At 54.8% G+C, this 23,921-nt stretch overlaps 1 protein-coding gene across 5 annotated transcripts in view; it reads left to right on the plus strand.

Annotated features, from left to right (window-relative positions):
• The window catches only part of LOC116955479 (uncharacterized), an 82,468-nt gene that overhangs the window by 35,398 nt on the left and 23,149 nt on the right, over positions 1-23,921 (plus strand). For 2 of the 5 annotated variants that reach the window (XM_076053353.1, XM_032976585.2), the window contains exon 2: positions 21,426-21,760. In XM_076053353.1, the coding sequence (XP_075909468.1) occupies positions 21,446-21,760 (315 nt within the window). In that variant the 5' untranslated portion in view covers positions 21,426-21,445. Of the gene's footprint in view, positions 1-19,533; positions 19,692-21,425; positions 21,761-23,921 lie in introns of all 5 variants that reach the window. The other 3 variants (XM_076053352.1, XM_032976586.2, XM_076053354.1) reach the window with 2 other exon arrangements.

The following is a 23,921-nucleotide window of genomic DNA, read 5'->3' on the forward strand; positions in this document are numbered from 1 at the left end:
GTGTGTGGGTGAGTGACTACGTGTGTGGGTGAGTGACTACGTGAGTGGGTGAGTGACTATGTGAGTCTATGTGTGTCTGTTGGACTTATTTCGCACCATACGTAGCCAACCGTGCCAATCGGAGGTGCGGGGAACGACAACAAACTAAACGTGCATGGGCTTACGTCAAGATCGAGCGCTGACACAGGACCAGCATTGTTACATTGTGATCATCGGCTTGCATAGGGCCAATAGGGTTACATCGGGATCATAGATTTTCACGTAACACAGTCTTACAGAAGGCAACAGCTGTGCGAAATGGTTAATGGACTCATTCAAATTACATTGGATCGTTTGATTGTAGCGGTCAACTTCCTCGTCTTTTTGTATGAGGATCCCGAGCTGCCGCCGATGTTTCGTGGAGTCCTCGCGTTGCGAATCCAGGGACCCTCAAGACTCCTCGGGGCACCAAGCCTTTGGCTAGTGCCGCTCACAGCCAGCCTCGCCACCGGTGGAAATTCCACATTCCCATGGCGGTGACCGTGGGAGAGAGCGCGTGGTGCCGGCCACAACCCCCTACGTGCGCCACGCCGAACCGTGTGGTATGGCGTGCGACGTAACGTAAACTAATAAACTGTTTATTATTTATTCCAGTTAAAGCCCACTGAGCTACGTCGCTCTTTATCAGAAGCGACCCGGCCACAGATGATAGCTACGATAAAGCGGCTTATCATCGTGTGGAAATTTTATAGCAGCCAAATTCTCAACTAGTCAGGGTTGTCACGTAAACAGAACGTGCCAATTCGTCACTAGTACAGCACGCCGGTGTGTTGGAGAGCCAAGCCACAACATTTACGAACTGAGTGCGACGTTTTGCCAGTAATTACAACTAGCTTCATCAGGCGACAGCCAGATTTGTGGAGAAGTCCACCTGATTATACAGCAGGCGTCATGGTCGGGATCGAACCCATGACCTCTTGTATACCAGGCGAGGTAGTTAACATCTCCTAGCCACCGTGGCGCCCCCTAATGTGGGTTATGGGGTGGGGGTGGTGGTAAAAAGGGAATTGTGGGGTCCCTCCGAACGGGCGATTGGGGTTTGGGTGCGAGCGGCGATAGTGGCGAGATCAGTTAAACGTTGGGCCCTTGCAGTGTCGCGATAAAATAAACACGCGCGCACACGCACATCTGCAGCTTGGGGGAGGGGACTGAGGGTGGGGGTCACGCAGCTCCGCAGACCCCGGCAGAAGTCGCGGAGAGATCCCCGCCCCCGCGGTCGCGCTCGTTTGCCACCACGACGCTCTCGTCCACGAGCGCGAGCGGCCTCCCGGCCGTTGCGGGCTCCGGCTGCGTTCGGTCGGATGGCCGTCGGGGGGGGGGGGGGGGAGGTATTGGACGCTGGCGTGTGAACGCGTCACCTCGTTAGTAACGTCGTCGTGGTCGTCCCTGTCGTGGTTTGTTGTTCGTGCCGCGTGCCTCCCAGGAGGGCACCTGGAGGCACGGGAGCGAACGGCGCGTTTGAGATGCTCCATGGGGAAGCGAGCGGACAGGCCCCAAAAACACACTCCCTTGCCAAATCACTCGTTAAACCACTCCCTCGCCGAACCACTCGCTCGCCGAACCACTCGCTCGCCGAACCACTCGCTCGCCCAACCACTCCCTCGCCCAACCACTCGCTCGCCCAACCACTCGCTCACCCAACCACTCGCGCGCCCAACCACTCGCTCGCCCAACCACTCGCTCACCCAACCACTCGCCCAACCGCTCGACCAACCGCTCGCTCCCCCAACCACTTGCTCGCCCAACCGCTCCCTCGCCCAACCACTCACGCGCCCAACCACTCGCTCGCCCAACCACTCACGCGCCCAACCACTCACGCGCCCAACCGCTCGCTCACCCAACCGATCGCTCGCCCAACCGCTCCCTCGCCCAACCACTCACGCACCCAACCGCTCGCTCGCCCAACCGCTCGCTCGCCCAACCGCTCCCTCGCCCAACCGCTCGCTCGCCCAACCACTCGCTCGCCCAACCGCTCCCTCGCCCAACCGCTCGCTCGCCAAACCGCTCCCTCGCCCAACCGCTCCCTCGCCCAACCGCTCCCTCGCCCAACCGCTCGCTCGCCCAACCGCTCGTTCGCCCAACCGCTCCCTCGCCCAACCGCTCCCTCGCCCAACCGCTCACTCGCCCAACCGCTCCCTCGCCCAACCGCTCGCTCGCCCAACCGCTCCCTCGCCCAACCGCTCCCTCGCCCAACCGCTCCCTCGCCGAACCGCTCCCTCGCCCAACCGCTCCCTCGCCCAACCGCTCGCTCGCCCAACCACTCCCTCGCCGAACCACCCACTCAGCCAAATATCTCTCACCCACCCACTCAACAATTCATTCACCCCCCCCCCCGCCACCAACTGACCCACCAAACACTCACTCATTCACCCACTCGGTCATCCACTCCAACCACCCCACCACTCGCTCGCTCACTCGCACACAATAATCGTAATCATTGATTGCCGTCGCGATGCCGCGCCCTCTGCGCGCGATCCGTCAGCGCGTCGGCGAGCCTGAGACAATAACCCGGCAGGGGAAGCTGACTGCAGAGCAAATGGAAGTGTTCGCGAGCGACTCGGGTGGAGACCAGGCCCAAAACAACAAAACAGGAGGACAACGCTGAGCAGCCACTTGTGTGCCCTGTCAGCTTCGCTTGAGTTCGGGCAACACAAAAGGCGCGCAAACGAATATTGGTAACCGAATTTGTCAGTGGGAATCCTCAAATGGTCCAAGTTTGTTGTCACGGTAAATGCTTGGATTGGCGTTGGAGTGGACGCGTCACGGCGACTAGGGCCCGGTGGTCGAGAACGACAACGGAGCGGCGGCCAAGGCATGGAACGCGTCCTGGAGGAGAAGGGGCTGTGACAATCGGCTCCACAGTCAGCTCCCCGTGCGTAGGGGAAAGCGCTGGGGTGGAGGACCGTCACGTCGCAGGATCGCGAGGGGCAGCGGCGGTGGCGGCGGTGGCTTGGGGGGGCGGAGGCCTTCGTCCAGCAGAGGATTGACCGTGGCTTGGTGGTGGTGGTGGTGAGGTGGGGAGCGGCAGCGTAGCGGTCGATCGCTGTAACGTAAATCTGCCTGCGCGGGGCTCCCCTGGGTGGCAATATATAATTGTGTCACTTTACCGCAATCGGTAAAACATTTACATCTTACATTTTTTTAAAAAGAAGTCTGGCACGTGTTCCCTCGGAGTCAGCACCCGCGAGTGAGCGGGGCCGTAACCTCGCTGCGGAGACGGTGGCGCTGTGTCCAGGACGTCGCGAGCACTGAATGCAGCAGTCTCTCGGTTAACAGTTTTTTCATAATCCGCTCCACGAAAACTACTGTCAACCAAAATAACTGCTCGTCGAATATAGTAATTATCCGTTAAAATAATTAATCCGTGACGCAAAGAAAGCCGGTCCCCGAGGTCTAAACCCTCAGAAATGGGCGTTGCTGATTGGCTTAGGGCATGGCTCAGCCCCACTTATGAGCGATCGGATTGGCCGAAGTTGACGCCCCGCGTGCGTAACGTAAACACGGCACCGTTAATCGAGATTTTAGCGTCGGTCGAAACCACGGGCTCCTATGGGAGGCGAAACGTTAACCGATAAACCGTTAACCGACGATGTTACTGTGAACCGAGGGGACTGCTGTAATCTCTCGGTGCCGAGGAGACGCAACTGAACCAAGGGTACCCGGGCCTGCTGGCTCGGCCGCCATCGTCGGGCCGGGCCTGGGGTCGGCAACCTGCGGCCTCCGGTGTCGCGTGCGGCTCTTCGGCTGCAACCTTTGTGGGCATGGCCATTTATTTGTTGTCTTTACTTCAATCTGTACAGTCTGTGGCACAGGCGGTCCCCCCCACGACGTCGCAGTGCGTTCCTAGGGCTATGGCTAGGGTCAATGTTGTAGGGCTATGGGTAGGGTTAGTGTTGTAGGGCTATGACTAGGGTCAGTCTTGTAGGGCTATCACTAGGGTCAGTGTTGTAGGGCTATGACTAGGGTCAGTGTTGTAAGGCTATGACTAGGGTCAGTGTTGTAGGGCTATGACTAGGGTCAGTGTTGTATGGCTATGGGTAGGGTCAGTGTTGCAGGGCTATGGGTAGGGTCATCGTTTTAGGGCTATAACTAGGGTCAGTGTTGTAAGGCTATGGCTAGGGTCAGTGTTGTAGGGCTATGGCTAGGGTCAGTGTTTTAGGGCTATGGGTAGGGTCAGTGTTGTAGGGCTATGGGTAGGGTCAGTGTTGTAGGGCTATGACTAGGGTCAGTGTTGTAGGGCTATGGGTAGGGTTAGTGTTGTAGGGCTATGGGTAGGGTCAGTGTTGTAGGGCTATGGGTAGGGTCAGTGTTGTAGGGCTATAGGTAGGGTCAGTGTTGTAGGGCTATGACTAGGGTCAGTGTTGTAGGGCTATGGCTAGGGTCAGTGTTGTAGGGCTATGGGTAGGGTCAGTGTTGTAGGGCTATGGCTAGGGGGTCAGTGTTGTAGGGCTATGGCTAGGGTCAATATTGTAGGGCTATGACTAGGGTCAGTGTTGTAGGGCTATGGGTAGGGTCAGTGTTGTAGGGCTATGACTAGGGTCAGTGTTGTAGGGCTATGGGTAGGGTCACTGTTGTAGGGCTATGGGTAGGGTCAGTGTTGTAGGGCTATGACTCGGGTCAGTGTTGTAGGGCTATGACTAGGGTCAGTGTTGTAGGGCTATGGGTAGGGTCAGTGTTGTAGGGCTATGATAAGGGTAAGTGTTGTAGGGCTATGACAAGGGTTAGTGTTGTAGGGCTATGGGTAGGGTTAGTGTTGTAGGGCTATGGGTAGGGTTAGTGTTGTAGGGCTATGGCTCGGGTCAGTGTTGTAGGGCTATGGGTAGGGTCAGTGTTGTAGGGCTATGACTAGGGTCAGTGTTGTAGGGCTATGGGTAGGGTTAGTGTTGTAGGGCTATGGGTAGGGTCAGTGTTGTAGGGCTATGGGTAGGGTCAGTGTTGTAGGGCTATGGGTAGGGTCAGTGTTGTAGGGCTATGACTAGGGTCAGTGTTGTAGGGCTATGGCTAGGGTCAGTGTTGTAGGGCTATGGGTAGGGTCAGTGTTGTAGGGCTATGGCTAGGGGGTCAGTGTTGTAGGGCTATGGCTAGGGTCAATATTGTAGGGCTATGACTAGGGTCAGTGTTGTAGGGCTATTGGTAGGGTCAGTGTTGTAGGGCTATGACTAGGGTCAGTGTTGTAGGGCTATGGGTAGGGTCACTGTTGTAGGGCTATGGGTAGGGTCAGTGTTGTAGGGCTATGACTCGGGTCAGTGTTGTAGGGCTATGACTAGGGTCAGTGTTGTAGGGCTATGGGTAGGGTCAGTGTTGTAGGGCTATGATAAGGGTCAATATTGTAGGGCTATGACTAGGGTCAGTGTTGTAGGGCTATGGGTAGGGTCAGTGTTGTAGGGCTATGACTAGGGTCAGTGTTGTAGGGCTATGGGTAGGGTCACTGTTGTAGGGCTATGGGTAGGGTCAGTGTTGTAGGGCTATGACTCGGGTCAGTGTTGTAGGGCTATGACTAGGGTCAGTGTTGTAGGGCTATGGGTAGGGTCAGTGTTGTAGGGCTATGATAAGGGTAAGTGTTGTAGGGCTATGACAAGGGTTAGTGTTGTAGGGCTATGGGTAGGGTTAGTGTTGTAGGGCTATGGGTAGGGTTAGTGTTGTAGGGCTATGGCTCGGGTCAGTGTTGTAGGGCTATGGGTAGGGTCAGTGTTGTAGGGCTATGACTAGGGTCAGTGTTGTAGGGCTATGGGTAGGGTTAGTGTTGTAGGGCTATGGGTAGGGTCAGTGTTGTAGGGCTATGGGTAGGGTCAGTGTTGTAGGGCTATGGGTAGGGTCAGTGTTGTAGGGCTATGACTAGGGTCAGTGTTGTAGGGCTATGGCTAGGGTCAGTGTTGTAGGGCTATGGGTAGGGTCAGTGTTGTAGGGCTATGGCTAGGGGGTCAGTGTTGTAGGGCTATGGCTAGGGTCAATATTGTAGGGCTATGACTAGGGTCAGTGTTGTAGGGCTATTGGTAGGGTCAGTGTTGTAGGGCTATGACTAGGGTCAGTGTTGTAGGGCTATGGGTAGGGTCACTGTTGTAGGGCTATGGGTAGGGTCAGTGTTGTAGGGCTATGACTCGGGTCAGTGTTGTAGGGCTATGACTAGGGTCAGTGTTGTAGGGCTATGGGTAGGGTCAGTGTTGTAGGGCTATGATAAGGGTAAGTGTTGTAGGGCTATGACAAGGGTTAGTGTTGTAGGGCTATGGGTAGGGTTAGTGTTGTAGGGCTATGGGTAGGGTTAGTGTTGTAGGGCTATAGCTCGGGTCAGTGTTGTAGGGCTATGGGTAGGGTTAGTGTTGTAGGGCTATGACTAGGGTCAGTCTTGTAGGGCTATCACTAGGGTCAGTGTTGTAGGGCTATGACTAGGGTCAGTGTTGTAAGGCTATGACTAGGGTCATCGTTTTAGGGCTATGACTAGGGTCAGTGTTGTAAGGCTATGGCTAGGGTCAGTGTTGTAGGGCTATGGCTAGGGTCAGTGTTGTAGGGCTATCGGTAGGGTCAGTGTTGTAGTGCTATGGGTAGGGTCAGTGTTGTAGGGCTATGACTAGGGTCAGTGTTGTAGGGCTATGGCTAGGGTCAGTGTTGTAGGGCTATGGGTAGGGTCAGTGTTGTAGGGCTATGGCTAGGGTCAGTGTTGTAGGGCTATGGCTAGGGTCAGTGTTGTAGGGCTATGGCTAGGGTCAGTCTTGTAGGGCTATGGGTAGGGTCAGTGTTGTAGGGCTATGACTAAGGTCAGTGTTGTAGGGCTATGGGTAGGGTCACTGTTGTAGGGCTATGGGTAGGGTCAGTGTTGTAGGGCTATGACTCGGGTCAGTGTTGTAGGGCTATGACTAGGGTCAGTGTTGTAGGGCTATGACAAGGGTAAGTGTTGTAGGGCTATGACAAGGGTTAGTGTTGTAGGGCTATGGCTAGGGTTAGTGTTGTAGGGCTATGGGTAGGGTTAGTGTTGTAGGGCTATGGCTCGGGTCAGTGTTGTAGGGCTATGGGTAGGGTTAGTGTTGTAGGGCTATGACTAGGGTCCGTGTTGTAGGGCTATGACTAGGGTCAGTGTTGTAGGGCTATGACAAGGGTCAGTGTTGTAGGGCTATGACTAGGGTCAGTGTTGTAGGACTATGACTAGGGTCAGTGTTGTAGGGCTATGGGTAGGGTTAGTGTTGTAGGGCTATGGGTAGGGTTAGTGTTGTAGGGCTATGGGTAGGGTCAGTGTTGTAAGGCTATGGCTCGGGTCAGTGTTGTAGGGCTATGGGTAGGGTTAGTGTTGTAGGGCTATGACTAGGGTCAGTCTTGTAGGGCTATCACTAGGGTCAGTGTTGTAGGGCTATGACTAGGGTCAGTGTTGTAAGGCTATGACTAGGGTCATCGTTTTAGGGCTATGACTAGGGTCAGTGTTGTAAGGCTATGGCTAGGGTCAGTGTTGTAGGGCTATGGCTAGGGTCAGTGTTGTAGGGCTATCGGTAGGGTCAGTGTTGTAGTACTATGGGTAGGGTCAGTGTTGTAGGGCTATGACTAGGGTCAGTGTTGTAGGGCTATGGCTAGGGTCAGTGTTGTAGGGCTATGGGTAGGGTCAGTGTTGTAGGGCTATGGCTAGGGTCAGTGTTGTAGGGCTATGGCTAGGGTCAGTGTTGTAGGGCTATGGCTAGGGTCAGTGTTGTAGGGCTATGGGTAGGGTCAGTGTTGTAGGGCTATGACTAGGGTCAGTGTTGTAGGGCTATGGGTAGGGTCACTGTTGTAGGGCTATGGGTAGGGTCAGTGTTGTAGGGCTATGACTCGGGTCAGTGTTGTAGGGCTATGACTAGGGTCAGTGTTGTAGGGCTATGACAAGGGTAAGTGTTGTAGGGCTATGACAAGGGTTAGTGTTGTAGGGCTATGGCTAGGATTAGTGTTGTAGGGCTATGGGTAGGGTTAGTGTTGTAGGGCTATGGCTCGGGTCAGTGTTGTAGGGCTATGGGTAGGGTTAGTGTTGTAGGGCTATGACTAGGGTCCGTGTTGTAGGGCTATGACTAGGGTCAGTGTTGTAGGGCTATGGGTAGGGTCAGGGTTGTAGGGCTATGGGTAGGGTCAGTGTTGTAGGGCTATGACTAGGGTCAGTGTTGTAGGGCTATGGGTAGGGTCAGTGTTGTAAGGCTATGACTAGGGTCATCGTTTTAGGGCTATGACTAGGGTCAGTGTTGTAAGGCTATGGCTAGGGTCAGTGTTGTAGGGCTATGGCTAGGGTCAGTGTTGTAGGGCTATCGGTAGGGTCAGTGTTGTAGTACTATGGGTAGGGTCAGTGTTGTAGGGCTATGACTAGGGTCAGTGTTGTAGGGCTATGACTAGGGTCAGTGTTGTAGGGCTATGGGTAGGGTTAGTGTTGTAGGGCTATGGGTAGGGTTAGTGTTGTACGGCTATGACTACGGTCAGTGTTGTAGGGCTATGACTAGGGTCAGTGTTGTAGGACTATGACTAGGGTCAGTGTTGTAGGGCTATGGGTAGGGTTAGTGTTGTAGGGCTATGGGTAGGGTTAGTGTTGTAGGGCTATGGGTAGGGTCAGTGTTGTAGGGCTATGACTAGGGTCAGTGTTGTAGGGCTATGGCTAGGCTTAGTGTTGTAGGGCTATGGGTAGGGTTAGTGTTGTAGGGCTATGGGTATGGTCAGTGTTGTAGGGCTATGACTAGGGTCAGTGTTGTAGGGCTATGGGTAGGGTCAGTGTTGTAGGGCTATGGGTAGGGTCAGTGTTGTAGTGCTATGGGTAGGGTCAGTGTTGTAGGGCTATGACTAGGGTCAGTGTTGTAGGGCTATGGCTAGGGTCAGTGTTGTAGGGCTATGACTAGGGTCAGAGTTGTAGGGCTATGGGTAGGGTCAGTGTTGTAGGGCTATGACTAGGGTCAGTGTTGTAGGGCTATGGGTAGGGTCACTGTTGTAGGGCTATGGGTAGGGTCAGTGTTGTAGGGCTATGACTCGGGTCAGTGTTGTAGGGCTATGACTAGGGTCAGTGTTGTAGGTCTATGGGTAGGGTCAGTGTTGTAGGGCTATGACAAGGGTAAGTGTTGTAGGGCTATGACAAGGGTTAGTGTTGTAGGGCTATGGCTAGGGTTAGTGTTGTAGGGCTATGGGTAGGGTTAGTGTTGTAGGGCTATGGCTCGGGTCAGTGTTGTAGGGCTATGGGTAGGGTTAGTGTTGTAGGGCTATGACTAGGGTCCGCATTGTAGGGCTATGACTAGGGTCAGTGTTGTAGGGCTATGGGTAGGGTCAGTGTTGTAGGGCTATGACTAGGGTCAGTGTTGTAGGGCTATGGGTAGGGTCAGTGTTGTAGGGCTATGGCTAGGGTTAGTTTTGTACGGCTATGGATAGGGTCAGTATTGTAGGGCTATGGGTAGGGTCAGTGTTGTAGGGCTATGGGTAGGGTCAGTGTTGTAGGGCTATGACTAGGGTCAGTGTTGTGGGGCTATGGGTAGGGTCAGTGTTGTAGGGCTATGACTACGGTCAGTGTTGTAGGGCTATGGGTAGGGTCAGTGTTGTAGGGCTATGACTAGGGTCAGTGTTGTAGGGCTATGGGTAGGGTCACTGTTGTAGGGCTATGGGTAGGGTCAGTGTTGTAGGGCTATGACTCGGGTCAGTGTTGTAGGGCTATGACTAGGGTCAGTGTTGTAGGGCTATGGGTAGGGTCAGTGTTGTAGGGCTATGATAAGGGTAAGTGTTGTAGGGCTATGACAAGGGTTAGTGTTGTAGGGCTATGGGTAGGGTTAGTGTTGTAGGGCTATGGGTAGGGTTAGTGTTGTAGGGCTATGGCTCGGGTCAGTGTTGTAGGGCTATGGGTAGGGTCAGTGTTGTAGGGCTATGACTAGGGTCAGTGTTGTAGGGCTATGGGTAGGGTTAGTGTTGTAGGGCTATGGGTAGGGTCAGTGTTGTAGGGCTATGGGTAGGGTCAGTGTTGTAGGGCTATGGGTAGGGTCAGTGTTGTAGGGCTATGACTAGGGTCAGTGTTGTAGGGCTATGGCTAGGGTCAGTGTTGTAGGGCTATGGGTAGGGTCAGTGTTGTAGGGCTATGGCTAGGGGGTCAGTGTTGTAGGGCTATGGCTAGGGTCAATATTGTAGGGCTATGACTAGGGTCAGTGTTGTAGGGCTATTGGTAGGGTCAGTGTTGTAGGGCTATGACTAGGGTCAGTGTTGTAGGGCTATGGGTAGGGTCACTGTTGTAGGGCTATGGGTAGGGTCAGTGTTGTAGGGCTATGACTCGGGTCAGTGTTGTAGGGCTATGACTAGGGTCAGTGTTGTAGGGCTATGGGTAGGGTCAGTGTTGTAGGGCTATGATAAGGGTAAGTGTTGTAGGGCTATGACAAGGGTTAGTGTTGTAGGGCTATGGGTAGGGTTAGTGTTGTAGGGCTATGGGTAGGGTTAGTGTTGTAGGGCTATAGCTCGGGTCAGTGTTGTAGGGCTATGGGTAGGGTTAGTGTTGTAGGGCTATGACTAGGGTCAGTCTTGTAGGGCTATCACTAGGGTCAGTGTTGTAGGGCTATGACTAGGGTCAGTGTTGTAAGGCTATGACTAGGGTCATCGTTTTAGGGCTATGACTAGGGTCAGTGTTGTAAGGCTATGGCTAGGGTCAGTGTTGTAGGGCTATGGCTAGGGTCAGTGTTGTAGGGCTATCGGTAGGGTCAGTGTTGTAGTGCTATGGGTAGGGTCAGTGTTGTAGGGCTATGACTAGGGTCAGTGTTGTAGGGCTATGGCTAGGGTCAGTGTTGTAGGGCTATGGGTAGGGTCAGTGTTGTAGGGCTATGGCTAGGGTCAGTGTTGTAGGGCTATGGCTAGGGTCAGTGTTGTAGGGCTATGGCTAGGGTCCGTGTTGTAGGGCTATGACTAGGGTCAGTGTTGTAGGGCTATGACTAAGGTCAGTGTTGTAGGGCTATGGGTAGGGTCACTGTTGTAGGGCTATGGGTAGGGTCAGTGTTGTAGGGCTATGACTCGGGTCAGTGTTGTAGGGCTATGACTAGGGTCAGTGTTGTAGGGCTATGACAAGGGTAAGTGTTGTAGGGCTATGACAAGGGTTAGTGTTGTAGGGCTATGGCTAGGGTTAGTGTTGTAGGGCTATGGGTAGGGTTAGTGTTGTAGGGCTATGGCTCGGGTCAGTGTTGTAGGGCTATGGGTAGGGTTAGTGTTGTAGGGCTATGACTAGGGTCCGTGTTGTAGGGCTATGACTAGGGTCAGTGTTGTAGGGCTATGACAAGGGTCAGTGTTGTAGGGCTATGACTAGGGTCAGTGTTGTAGGACTATGACTAGGGTCAGTGTTGTAGGGCTATGGGTAGGGTTAGTGTTGTAGGGCTATGGGTAGGGTTAGTGTTGTAGGGCTATGGGTAGGGTCAGTGTTGTAAGGCTATGGCTCGGGTCAGTGTTGTAGGGCTATGGGTAGGGTTAGTGTTGTAGGGCTATGACTAGGGTCAGTCTTGTAGGGCTATCACTAGGGTCAGTGTTGTAGGGCTATGACTAGGGTCAGTGTTGTAAGGCTATGACTAGGGTCATCGTTTTAGGGCTATGACTAGGGTCAGTGTTGTAAGGCTATGGCTAGGGTCAGTGTTGTAGGGCTATGGCTAGGGTCAGTGTTGTAGGGCTATCGGTAGGGTCAGTGTTGTAGTACTATGGGTAGGGTCAGTGTTGTAGGGCTATGACTAGGGTCAGTGTTGTAGGGCTATGGCTAGGGTCAGTGTTGTAGGGCTATGGGTAGGGTCAGTGTTGTAGGGCTATGGCTAGGGTCAGTGTTGTAGGGCTATGGCTAGGGTCAGTGTTGTAGGGCTATGGCTAGGGTCAGTGTTGTAGGGCTATGGGTAGGGTCAGTGTTGTAGGGCTATGACTAGGGTCAGTGTTGTAGGGCTATGGGTAGGGTCACTGTTGTAGGGCTATGGGTAGGGTCAGTGTTGTAGGGCTATGACTCGGGTCAGTGTTGTAGGGCTATGACTAGGGTCAGTGTTGTAGGGCTATGACAAGGGTAAGTGTTGTAGGGCTATGACAAGGGTTAGTGTTGTAGGGCTATGGCTAGGATTAGTGTTGTAGGGCTATGGGTAGGGTTAGTGTTGTAGGGCTATGGCTCGGGTCAGTGTTGTAGGGCTATGGGTAGGGTTAGTGTTGTAGGGCTATGACTAGGGTCCGTGTTGTAGGGCTATGACTAGGGTCAGTGTTGTAGGGCTATGGGTAGGGTCAGGGTTGTAGGGCTATGGGTAGGGTCAGTGTTGTAGGGCTATGACTAGGGTCAGTGTTGTAGGGCTATGGGTAGGGTCAGTGTTGTAAGGCTATGACTAGGGTCATCGTTTTAGGGCTATGACTAGGGTCAGTGTTGTAAGGCTATGGCTAGGGTCAGTGTTGTAGGGCTATGGCTAGGGTCAGTGTTGTAGGGCTATCGGTAGGGTCAGTGTTGTAGTACTATGGGTAGGGTCAGTGTTGTAGGGCTATGACTAGGGTCAGTGTTGTAGGGCTATGACTAGGGTCAGTGTTGTAGGGCTATGGGTAGGGTTAGTGTTGTAGGGCTATGGGTAGGGTTAGTGTTGTACGGCTATGACTACGGTCAGTGTTGTAGGGCTATGACTAGGGTCAGTGTTGTAGGACTATGACTAGGGTCAGTGTTGTAGGGCTATGGGTAGGGTTAGTGTTGTAGGGCTATGGGTAGGGTTAGTGTTGTAGGGCTATGGGTAGGGTCAGTGTTGTAGGGCTATGACTAGGGTCAGTGTTGTAGGGCTATGGCTAGGCTTAGTGTTGTAGGGCTATGGGTAGGGTTAGTGTTGTAGGGCTATGGGTATGGTCAGTGTTGTAGGGCTATGACTAGGGTCAGTGTTGTAGGGCTATGGGTAGGGTCAGTGTTGTAGGGCTATGGGTAGGGTCAGTGTTGTAGTGCTATGGGTAGGGTCAGTGTTGTAGGGCTATGACTAGGGTCAGTGTTGTAGGGCTATGGCTAGGGTCAGTGTTGTAGGGCTATGACTAGGGTCAGAGTTGTAGGGCTATGGGTAGGGTCAGTGTTGTAGGGCTATGACTAGGGTCAGTGTTGTAGGGCTATGGGTAGGGTCACTGTTGTAGGGCTATGGGTAGGGTCAGTGTTGTAGGGCTATGACTCGGGTCAGTGTTGTAGGGCTATGACTAGGGTCAGTGTTGTAGGTCTATGGGTAGGGTCAGTGTTGTAGGGCTATGACAAGGGTAAGTGTTGTAGGGCTATGACAAGGGTTAGTGTTGTAGGGCTATGGCTAGGGTTAGTGTTGTAGGGCTATGGGTAGGGTTAGTGTTGTAGGGCTATGGCTCGGGTCAGTGTTGTAGGGCTATGGGTAGGGTTAGTGTTGTAGGGCTATGACTAGGGTCCGCATTGTAGGGCTATGACTAGGGTCAGTGTTGTAGGGCTATGGGTAGGGTCAGTGTTGTAGGGCTATGACTAGGGTCAGTGTTGTAGGGCTATGGGTAGGGTCAGTGTTGTAGGGCTATGGCTAGGGTTAGTTTTGTACGGCTATGGATAGGGTCAGTATTGTAGGGCTATGACTAGGGTCAGTGTTGTGGGGCTATGGGTAGGGTCAGTGTTGTAGGGCTATGACTAGGGTCAGTGTTGTAGGGCTATGACTAGGGTCAGTGTTGTAGGGCTATGGGTAGGGTTAGTGTTGTAGGGCTTTGGGTAGGGTCAGTGTTGTAGGGCTATGACTACGGTCAGTGTTGTAGGGCTATGACTAGGGTCAGTGTTGTAGGACTATGACTAGGGTCAGTGTTGTAGGGCTATGGGTAGGGTTAGTGTTGTAGGGCTATGTGTAGGGTTAGTGTTGTAGGGCTATGGGTAGGGTTAGTGTTGTAGGGCTATGGGTAGGGTCAGTGTTGTAGGGCTATGACTAGGGTCAGTGTTGTAGGGCTATGGCTAGGCTTAGTGTTGTAGGGCTATGGGTAGGGTTAGTGTTGTAGGGCTATGGGTAGGGTCAGTGTTGTAGGGCTATGACTAGGGTCAGTGTTGTAGGGCTATGGGTAGGGTCAGTGTTGTAGGGCTATGGGTAGGGTCAGTGTTGTAGGGCAATGACTAGGGTCAGTGTTGTAGGGTTATGGGTAGGGTTAGTGTTGTAGGGCTATGGGTAGGGTCAGTGTTGTAGGGCTATGACTAGGGTCAGTGTTGTAGGGCTATGACTAGGGTCAGTGTTGTAGGGCTATGGGTAGGGTCAGTGTTGTAAGGCTATGACTGGGGTCAGTGTTGTAGGGCTATGACTAGGGTCAGTGTTGTAGGGCTATGGGTAGGGTCAGTGTTGTAAGGTTATGACTACGGTCAGTGTTGTAGGGCTATAACTAGGGTCAGTGTTGTTGGGCTAGGGTCAGTGTTGTAGGGCTATGACTAGGGTCAGTGTTGTATGGCTATGGGTAGGGTCAGTGTTGTAGGGCTATGAGTAGGGTCAGTGTTGTAGGGCTATGGGTAGGGTCAGTGTTGTAGGGCTATGACTAGGATCAGTGTTGTAGGGCTATGTTTAGGGTCAGTGTTGTAGGGCTATGGGTAGGGTCAGTGTTGTAGGGCTATGGTCAGTGTTGTAGGGCTATGGTCAGTGTTGTAGGGCTATGACTAGGGTCAGTGTTGTAGGGCTATGACTAGGGTCAGTGTTGTAGGGCTATGACTAGGGTCAGTGTTGTAGTGCTATGACTAGGGTCAGTGTTGTAGTGCTATGACTTGGGTCAGTGTTGTAGGGCTATGACTAGGGTCAGTGTTGTAGGGCTAGGGTCAGTGTTGTAGGGCTATGGGTAGGGTCAGTGTTGTAGGGCTAGGGTTAGTGTTGTAGGGCTATGGGTAGGGTATTATCGGTCAATACAACTTTGACGCCTGGCATAGGAACGTGGAATTTCCACCGTTATCCCAAGGTTTGACGGATTTCCCTCCCGCTGCTGCCACTGGCCGTGTAACGCCGGTGATCGTGGCCCGAATCGGGAGGCGTTCCCCACGTGCCTTGCTGGAGCGAACGTCTTGGAGCGGCGCGGTAGTCGATCCAAGCCGCCGCGTTGGTGGCGTGCGACCACGGTGAAAACTGAAGGGGTCAGCATGGAGGATTCTCGTTGGCAGGCACGGGCGACCTGCGTCAAGAGCGATATTTTCTCGGAGTTTTCTTTTTGTGTCGCACCAAACTGAGTGACGAGAACCACCTTGGATGGAGGCGGAAGCGCCCACGGTTTACCCCACCGCGCACACGACCTGCCGGTCGACTGTTGTCCACCCATTCGCGCCGCCGGGTGGACGGAGGCGGCGGTGGGTAGCGGAGGGATTCCAGAACCTCGCCCCCACTGTGTCGCTGGAGTCGAACCGGCGACCTCCGGATCGCGAGTCTGGTGCGTCGCTCGCCGTCAACACTGCGATCGAAGGCTGCCCCCCTCGCTTGACATTCATCCACGTGACAAAAATTAAACCACATTGCTGTTTCTTTTAGCCGAACCCTCCTGGCTAACCATGACACCCAGGGGCAACCGGGCCGAGACCCTCTGGGGGAACCCGCGTGTGTAATCATCGCAGCAGGTGAAACCCGGATTCAAACCCAGGCTCTCGGCGGCGGTGGCGGCTCTGGGCCTCTGACCCCCGGGTCACCCTCGTTCGGCGTGTTTATTTAGGAGGCCGGTTCTGTTAAGACCACGCAGCTGACCTAGAACGCGGAAGGTCGGGAGAGAGGGATTCTCGGCGTGAGTTGGCAGTTTGTTGCGTTCGTGTGTGTGCGCGTGCGTGTGTGTGTGCGCGTGCGTGTGTGTGTGCGCGTGCGTGTGTGTGTGTGCACGTGCGTGCCCGCACGCACGTGGCCACAAAAAACACACGGTCATCCCAACTCGGATGTCCCAAGGTCGGGTCACGGCTGACTGATTAACTTGCCTCTATAATCAAACTCGAAAGACAAAGTCACCGGGGCTGTCTGCTCAAACTATCAAAAACTATTTTTTTTTATTTTACCAGGTGAGGGCCCACTGAGCTCTATGGCTATTTTTGAGAAGCGACCTCGCCATCACAAATGGTAGCTGAACAAAAAGTGGCTTATCATCACGTGGAAATGTATAGCAGCAGCCAAATAACTCCAAAATGCGTGACGTTGATTCTAAATGTGGAGGGAAAAAAACGGAGGACCCGGAGGAAAAATCCACGTGACCAGGGGGATACCGCGCAAACTCCAAATACACAGCAGCAGGCGCCAGGGTCGAGATCGAACCCACGACCTCCTGCGTACCAGGCGAGGTAGTTAACATCTGGCCACCATGGCGCCCCATATCGTGAGGAGGAGAAGAAGAAGAGAAAAATATCTCGCAATATCTCAAGAGGGTTGTCATCACTATTAAACGTCTCGATTAGGCAACAGACAGAACACTTTTGCGATGTCCCGGGAAGAGTTCTGTAGGGAGTTCTCGGGGCGAAAGGGAGCTGCCCCTCCTCACCCAGAGGAGGGGGACGAGGAGGGCCCCCAGGGGCAGCCAGGACGGGTGGCCACCCCTGCCCCCCCCCTCCACTCCCTGCCACCCGTGCCACTTGAGGCGATCGGGGACGGCTTCCACTGCACCCACAGGAATCCACGCGCGAGACGATAAACCGACGTGAAACCCAATCGCGTTCAGATTTTGGTATCAGTTTCACACGGGCGATAGCGATCCCTGTCACCCACTCATCCTCAACACCGCCCCCACTGCCTCCGCCACCACCGCCACCACCATCGCCACCCCCACCACCGCCGCCACCACCACCCCCATCACCGCCATCGACAACAAGGGACGGCAAACTTAAACCAACACTTCTGACGAGTCATGCTGAGAATGGCACCTTTGTCATCCCCACACCACGTTTAGGGGCTCACGATGGGCAGGCCTCGCCGGGCGTGACTGGGCACAATGCGGGGAATGTCTCCCCCCGCCAACCGCTTGGCAACTGTCACAATGCACGCCCTACTGTACTTGCACTGTCACCGACTAACTTTCACTCCCTCTGTAAGATCAGGTTGTTGTTTTGGTTGTTGCAGGGTAGTCTGCTGTTTCCTAATAGGGTGCACTGTTTGCTAATAGGGTGTACTGTTTGCTAATAGGGTGTACTGTTTGCTAATAGGGTGCACTGTTTGAAAATAGGGTTGTGCTATCTGCTCATTGGGTGTGCTGTTTGCTAATAGGGTGTCCGTTCTGTTTAGAGGGTGTGCCGTTTGCTAAGAGGGTTGTGCTGTTTGCTAAGAGGGTGTACTTTTTGCTAATAGGATTGTGCTGTTATTCGCGCTAATCGCTGAACAAGTCTTGTTATTCCGCTTACTTCGGGATGGCCTCACACCGAGTCTCAAGGCTCGTTTTCAGGAGGGCCCTGCCAAGATTTCGCAGTAAGGGGGGGGGGCAACGCTGCTGCTTCTGCTGTTGCTGCTACCGCTGGTTCTGCTGCTGCTCTGTGTCATCCCAACCGAGTAACCTGCAGGGAATTGTTCAGCGTTGGCGATGTTTTTGGGGGTCAACACCGGCCACGTCCCGGAACCGGGAGAGAATCCCTACGCAGGCAGTCGTCCGCGTCGAGAGTCCAACCGGGCCCTTCGTGCCGCGTGGCGCGAGAGCGGTCGCTGCGGTGCCCCCCGCGCTGGGGTCGCCCGCTCGAGGCGTTGCGAACGGAGCGGTGGCGCGGCGGTTAGCGCGCGCTGCGAGCCGGCGGCGACGCGAGTTCGGTTCCCGATCACGGCCGGCATCGGTGGCGAGCGTGGCCCGGGCCGGCCCTTCCCCCCACAATCGCTTCCACGATACCCGCGCACTGACCGGTGTGGTGAAGTATGGTCGACAAACACCCCTCGCGATGAGGGGGGGAGGCCTTGGTCCCTTGGTGCATTGAGAATGGCCGGCGTTTATCTGGACCGTTGCGCTGCCGTGTTTGACGTGATTGGACTCAAATATATCCACGGCTCAATTGTCGACGGACTACAGGGCTGCGCTGTTACAGTACCATCAACCTGCACCCGGAACGCACCCAGACTGTGCCCCATCTCCATCTCGCCACATCTCGGAAGCCAAAGCAGCATTGAGCCACGGATAGCAGCGCTTGTATGGGCGACCACCACGCCTAGCGGGGTGCCATCGGCTTGCGGCGCTGGTGGGGCTACGCGGCGGGCAGCAGAGGTTCGGTGCAGCAAAGTCTGTTGACCTGTACTTCTACGCTTCCCACGTCAGTGCATCCCCTGCCGTCGCCAAACCTGCACTGGCCGGAGTGGTTCAGTTGTGGTCAACTAACCCCTCAACCAGGCCCTCATCCAGCAGTGGATTTGACAAACGGGGGGGGCCCACACGATGGCAAATGTACGCTGGGTAATCACGGCACCGGGAAACCGCCCAGAGCTCCCTGTCGAATGCGGCAATGTCGCGTATCCGACTCGCTGGGGGGGAGGGTGGGGAGATGCATGTTGAACTTCTTTCGCACATATTCTTGGTTCCTGCGGTAAAGTCACGTAGAAGGGAAACAATAAAATAATAAAAATATAAACCAATAAAATTATCACGACGTTTCGACTGCAACACAAGCATTACAGATGGCCGCACAAACGCATCTGAAAGTGCCGCGCGATGCGGTGACCACCGCCTTCGTTCGATTGCTGAGCCAAAAGCCGCCACTGCGAGGATGACCGGAGTCGCGTGATGGTTTATGCTCGTTGACGAGATCAGCAAGGTATTGTGGTTCATTTGTGGCAAGCGCTTTGTGTGTAATGAGTGCGACCTTATAACGTATTCGTTCGGCAACCGGAAGCCAATGCGGCTCAGCGAGCACTGGACAGTCGGATACGCGAACGCCTCTAACGAAGTGACCGTTGACACCCCCAGCGCGTGTTGCGGATACCGGGGCGTCCGGGGTGGTTACGCTGATCGGTTGGGGGCTGGGGGTGGGCGAGCACGCGATGGTTTAGATGGGCGACGGTGTTTCGTAAAGGGGATGTCACAGCGGCCTGTTCTCGTGGTTAAAGTCTCGAGGGCATTTTCTCAGTCGTTGGGTCCTTGAGAGGGAGATGAAGCCGCATGGATGAAGAGGGTGTGCCGGTCTCTCTCGCCGCTCTCTCCCTTGCTCGCTCTCTCTCCGCGCCAAGCGCCGGCACTTTTGGAACTTCCGAGTGGTTCTGCGGCCGAGAGAATGATTAAGCGTGAGTAATACACATCTTTTAAATGCCTCGTGGTTTGTATAGGAACCCGAAAACATCCCACGCGAAGAGAAAAAAAACAACACACAACGACCGGCGGCCGCTTCCCGGGCCGTTGTAGCAACGTGTGGGGCACAGCGCACAAGACGAGCGCACACGTGCACACGCACACACGCGCACACGCGCACACGCACACACGCGCACACGCACACACGCAAACGCACACGCACACACGCACACACGCACACACGCGCACACGCACACACGCACACACGCACGCACACACGCAAACGCACACGCACACACACGCACACACGCGCACACGCGCCAGCGCCAGTGGGGGTGGCGTAGAGCGCACCGCTTCATGGTCGCCTCCGTTGTCATTGCGCCTGCGAAGGAACTCGCTGAGCATGCGCGATCCCAACCGTGTCGGATGTGCAAAGCCAAGCCGGGTCGAGCCCTGTGGATGATGGTGCTTTGGATGGATCCCGTGCGGGGGTGCTGGCCCCGAGCGGGATGACAGAAGAGACGTGGATGAGAGACGTAAAAAACTGAGTAAGGATTGAGGGTCGCAGAAAGAAGCGACCTGGCCACCGCAAACGACAGCCCGACAAAGCGGCTTATTGTCACGTGGAAATTTCTCACAATCAAATATCCTAGATGTGTGATGTTGAGTCTACATGTGGAGGGGAAAACCAGGGGACACAGATAAAAATCCACGTGACCACGAGGAGAGAGAGAGAGAGACACGCAAACTCCAAATACACAGCAGGCGTCGTCAGGGTCGGGATCGAACCCACGACCTCCTGTTTACCAGGCGAGGTAGTTAACATCTCCCGGCCACCGCAGCACCCTTGACCTTTAGGATCACAATCTTTAAAGAGCCGCGTATTACTTGGGCCCTCATTTCTTTAGCCACTTGGCCATCCTAGACAATGTGCGGTGTGTTTCAGGGAAGTTTAGCAATACAAGGGTGAACGTATACACTCCAAATATACAGCAGGAGTCAGGTTCGGGATTGAACCCACGAGCTCCTGTATCCCAGGCGAGGTAGTCAACATCTAGCCACCGTGGTGATGATGAGAGAGAGATATGGAACAAAGATAGCGATGTAGAGAAATAGCAGAGGCGAGATGGAGACAAGATAGGGATAAGAGAGATCCATTGGGTGTTTGTGGTTGGGTGTTTTGTTGGTTAGGATTTCAATTTGAGCTGATATCTGCTTTCGTCCCAATGCTTTTTCCATGAATCCGGGGGGGGGGGGGGGGGCCCTGAGCTACTTGGGGCCCTGAACTTTAGCTTCATCTGTTTGTGGGGACGTGCGATCACCATGCACGCCAGGCTGCTGCAGGCTGCTGCTCAGTGCCGGATTAAGCTAGTGCGGGGCTTGTAGCATATGTAGCTACTTTTGCTTCTAGGATAATCCGGCACTGCTGCTGCTGCTCTGGAAGAGCTACGTGGAGTGCAGCAGACCAATAATGCAGCAAAAGCCATTGCTGTACCGTACTTCTATGCCTCCGCTATCCACGCTCCCTGCGTCCACGAACCCTCACGTGGTGAAGTACGGTCAAACGACCTCAACGTGCTGCACGGCGTTAGGGAGGCCCTCATCCAGCAGTGGATTAGAATCGCTCTGCCTGTACCATAGGTGCAGGAAATACCAAAGCGTGCCGGCGATTAGCACGGTTGGTTCCGTATGGTGCGAAAGAAGTTCAACATGCATAAATGATACCCTACATACTACTCTGAACTACCCACTACACTTTACACGACACTACTATACACTACACCACTATACTGATTTGAAAACGAATTTCTTTAAAACTGCATTTTGGTGTTTAGTTTGTTGTCCTTCCCCCACACGTCCGATTTGCACGGTTGGCTCCGTACGGTACGTTCCACATACACACCTACATACTCAGAGCCTGTGATGTCCAGTCTAAGGGTTCGCCCATTTACGTGCTTGTGTCAGAGTGAGAATCGAGATCTTCGTCAGCCAGTTTAAAATGTATGCATGCGCGTACTTACGTTGAACTTTTTTCGCACCGTACGTAGCCAACCGTGCTCCACTCGTGCCGGCGATTAGCACGGTCGGATACGTATGGTGCGAAAGAAGTTCAACGTACGTGAGAGGCAGGAGGCCAAACACCCTCCACTCGAGGGGGCTGTCCTCGGGAGCCTCTTCTTGTCCATGGAGAGGCCCCTTGGGCAGCAGCAGCGCTGCGCCTGCACCAAGTTACGCCCCTCGGGTCGCCGCCGCCTGACCGCGTTCCTCTCGCGTGGCGCCAGCAGGGCACGGGAGCGACGTCATGTCATCGCCGCGCCCGGCGCCGGCGCCGCCCGCCTTCGTGTACGAGCGCCCCGGCCACGCGGCCGACGTGCTGCGGCAGCTGGACGAGCAGCGGCGCGCCGCGGCGAGCGCCGGCTCCGCCGCCGGCGGCCTCTGCGACGCCAGCGTCGCCGCGGGAGGCGGCCGCTTCCCCGCGCACTGCGCCGTCCTGGCGGCGTGCAGCGACTTCTTCCGCGCGGCGCTCGCGCTCCCGCCCGCCGCCTCCTCTCCCGCTCGCTCGGGCGCGACGACGGAGCGGCCGCCCGACGTGCGCACGTTCAACCTCCCCGCAGAGGTACGTGGGAGGATTGGAGGGGGCGGCAGTGGCTGAAGGGGGGCGGCAGTGGCTGGAAGGGGAGTCTGGGTGACTGTAATTGTGGCATCCAGGTCTGTTCTGCAAATCAAAAAGTTATCAAATCGTTTGTACGTTTGGCTATCAGGAAGGCGCTGTGTTGCACACACACGCACAGCCTGTAGTAGTTTCACGGCAGGGGACCACGTTGCTAATTGCCATAACCCAATTAGTAATTTAAGAGTTATTTTTTTAATCGGCAGATTTGGACGATGACGCCGGCTCGCAAATGTGGGGCCTCCTCTTAGAACAACGCCACGGGGGGGGCCCTCTTTGACGTCCACTGGCAAAGCGAACAGTGCGCGACATTTTAACACAGCAAACGACCGAAAAAAAGTTTAAAAAAACTATTTGAGACTTTAGGCGTTGCAATGAGATCTGGATTTAAATAAAAAAAACACTTTTTTTAAGGGGTATAAACTAACAAACAAATACGGAAATACATCTGTGAGGGAAAACCGGCATGAGAAACGGCGAATGTGGGGGGGGAGGTGGGTGGAGTGGGGGGGCCGTGGCGGTAGGGGCCTCGCGAGTGCGGCTCGTGTGGGAGTTGGGTGCAGGGGGGGGCGGTGGCGGCCTGTGAGTCAGGCTTCCTGAGGCCGCCGCTGCCACCGCTGGCTTTGGCCTCCCGCCAGGTTTACCCCCAAACCTCCCCCCCCCCCCCCCCCGCCCCCTTGCGAGCGCCGACAACGGAACAGTTCGCCGACTGCACGCACAGCGCCCTCGGCCCCCTTCACCCAGCAGTGGAACTCTCGGGGGAGCCCGGCTCGAGGAGATGCGCCGGAATCTCCCGCGCGGCGCTCGAATTCGAGAATGAAGTGCGTACCAAACGTACAAAAATGTGGTTACTATTTGACTTGCATCAGAGACCTGGACGTCACCTATATAGTCACCTAGACCCCCTGCAGTCACTGCCGCCGCTTTAAGTCGCTGCTGCGATCCGGGAAGTCGTCGAGTTTGTTGTTGTTGTTGTTGCGCCATTCTTTAAACCGTCCCGGGGGGGCGAGGTGTTTCTCTTAATGGATTCACGCCACGCGCCCCCCCCCCCCCCCCGACCTCGCGATTCGAGGAGGGGAATTGTCCCAGCGATTCAGTGGGGAATTGTCCACGGCTCGACGCTTCCCGTTCAGGAACGTTTTTTTTATTTTACCGCCGAATCTCCGATTCGCTCCGTGAGTCAAGTTGAAGGCACGTCGTTGGATTTTTATGGTTACGTATGTGTGCACCATATGTTGAACTTCTTCCGCACCGTACGTAGCCAACCGTGCAGCGTTAATCGGCGGCCGGCCGGCCGGCTGGTCGGATTCCAACCGCACGCTGCTGGGCAATGCGGCCGCCCGAGGAGCGGTTGGCGCTTGTCGCAGGGGCACGTGGGTCGAGGCCATGCGGCCGCCCTGGTTGGTACCGAGGGGCGACGTGCTGTCCGCTTCGCAGCAAGCATCCCGTGCTGCCACTCGACAAACGTAAGGCCACGTGTGGCAGCGTCACGGGCAAGATTTTCTCAATTCTTAAAGATTGACGGTCGCAGGAATGACTGGATTGGTTAAAATCACATCGCGACATCGCCCTCTGCCGTGAATCTACTGCTATACCCGTCTGTCAAACAGCAGCGCCTTCCTTGTGACGACAGCTTGTTTTTTTCCAAAAGGAATATTACCGCAAATACAGATTATAAGCATTATTATTACGTGAATGTCCATTATTGTATTTGAGAACAACAAAAATCTGGCAAATGTTTGGTGAGACCTGGTGTGCGAGCTGCCGCAGATTTCTCTGCGATGGCGTGAGTTTTGCTGCCAGCAGCATCGTCCCCGTGGGCGGGCGGGCGGGCGGGCGAGCGGGGTAGAGGAAAATCGGGGCTGGGAATTTGGCGAAGATGCAAAACACCGCGACGTGTCTCATCCTCATGGACACGGGAAGCTCCATCCGTCTCGCTCGTCATCACGGCATGGAACAAACACTTCACGCCCGTGGGTTGCCGAGCTCAGGTCACCGTTTTCAAGCCCCAGGGCTGGGTGTTTCTCTCGGGGGGTGGGGGGGGGGTTCATAATGGCCGTGTCGGAGATACTGAGCCAGCCCTGTCCAAAGGGCCTGGGTTCAAGGT

This window comes from Petromyzon marinus, chromosome 60 (assembly GCF_048934315.1).
Source record: "Petromyzon marinus isolate PM22_M1 ecotype Great Lakes invasive population chromosome 60, UKy_Petmar_22M1.pri1.0, whole genome shotgun sequence".
In the NCBI taxonomy this organism is placed as follows: Eukaryota; Metazoa; Chordata; class Hyperoartia; order Petromyzontiformes; family Petromyzontidae; genus Petromyzon; species Petromyzon marinus.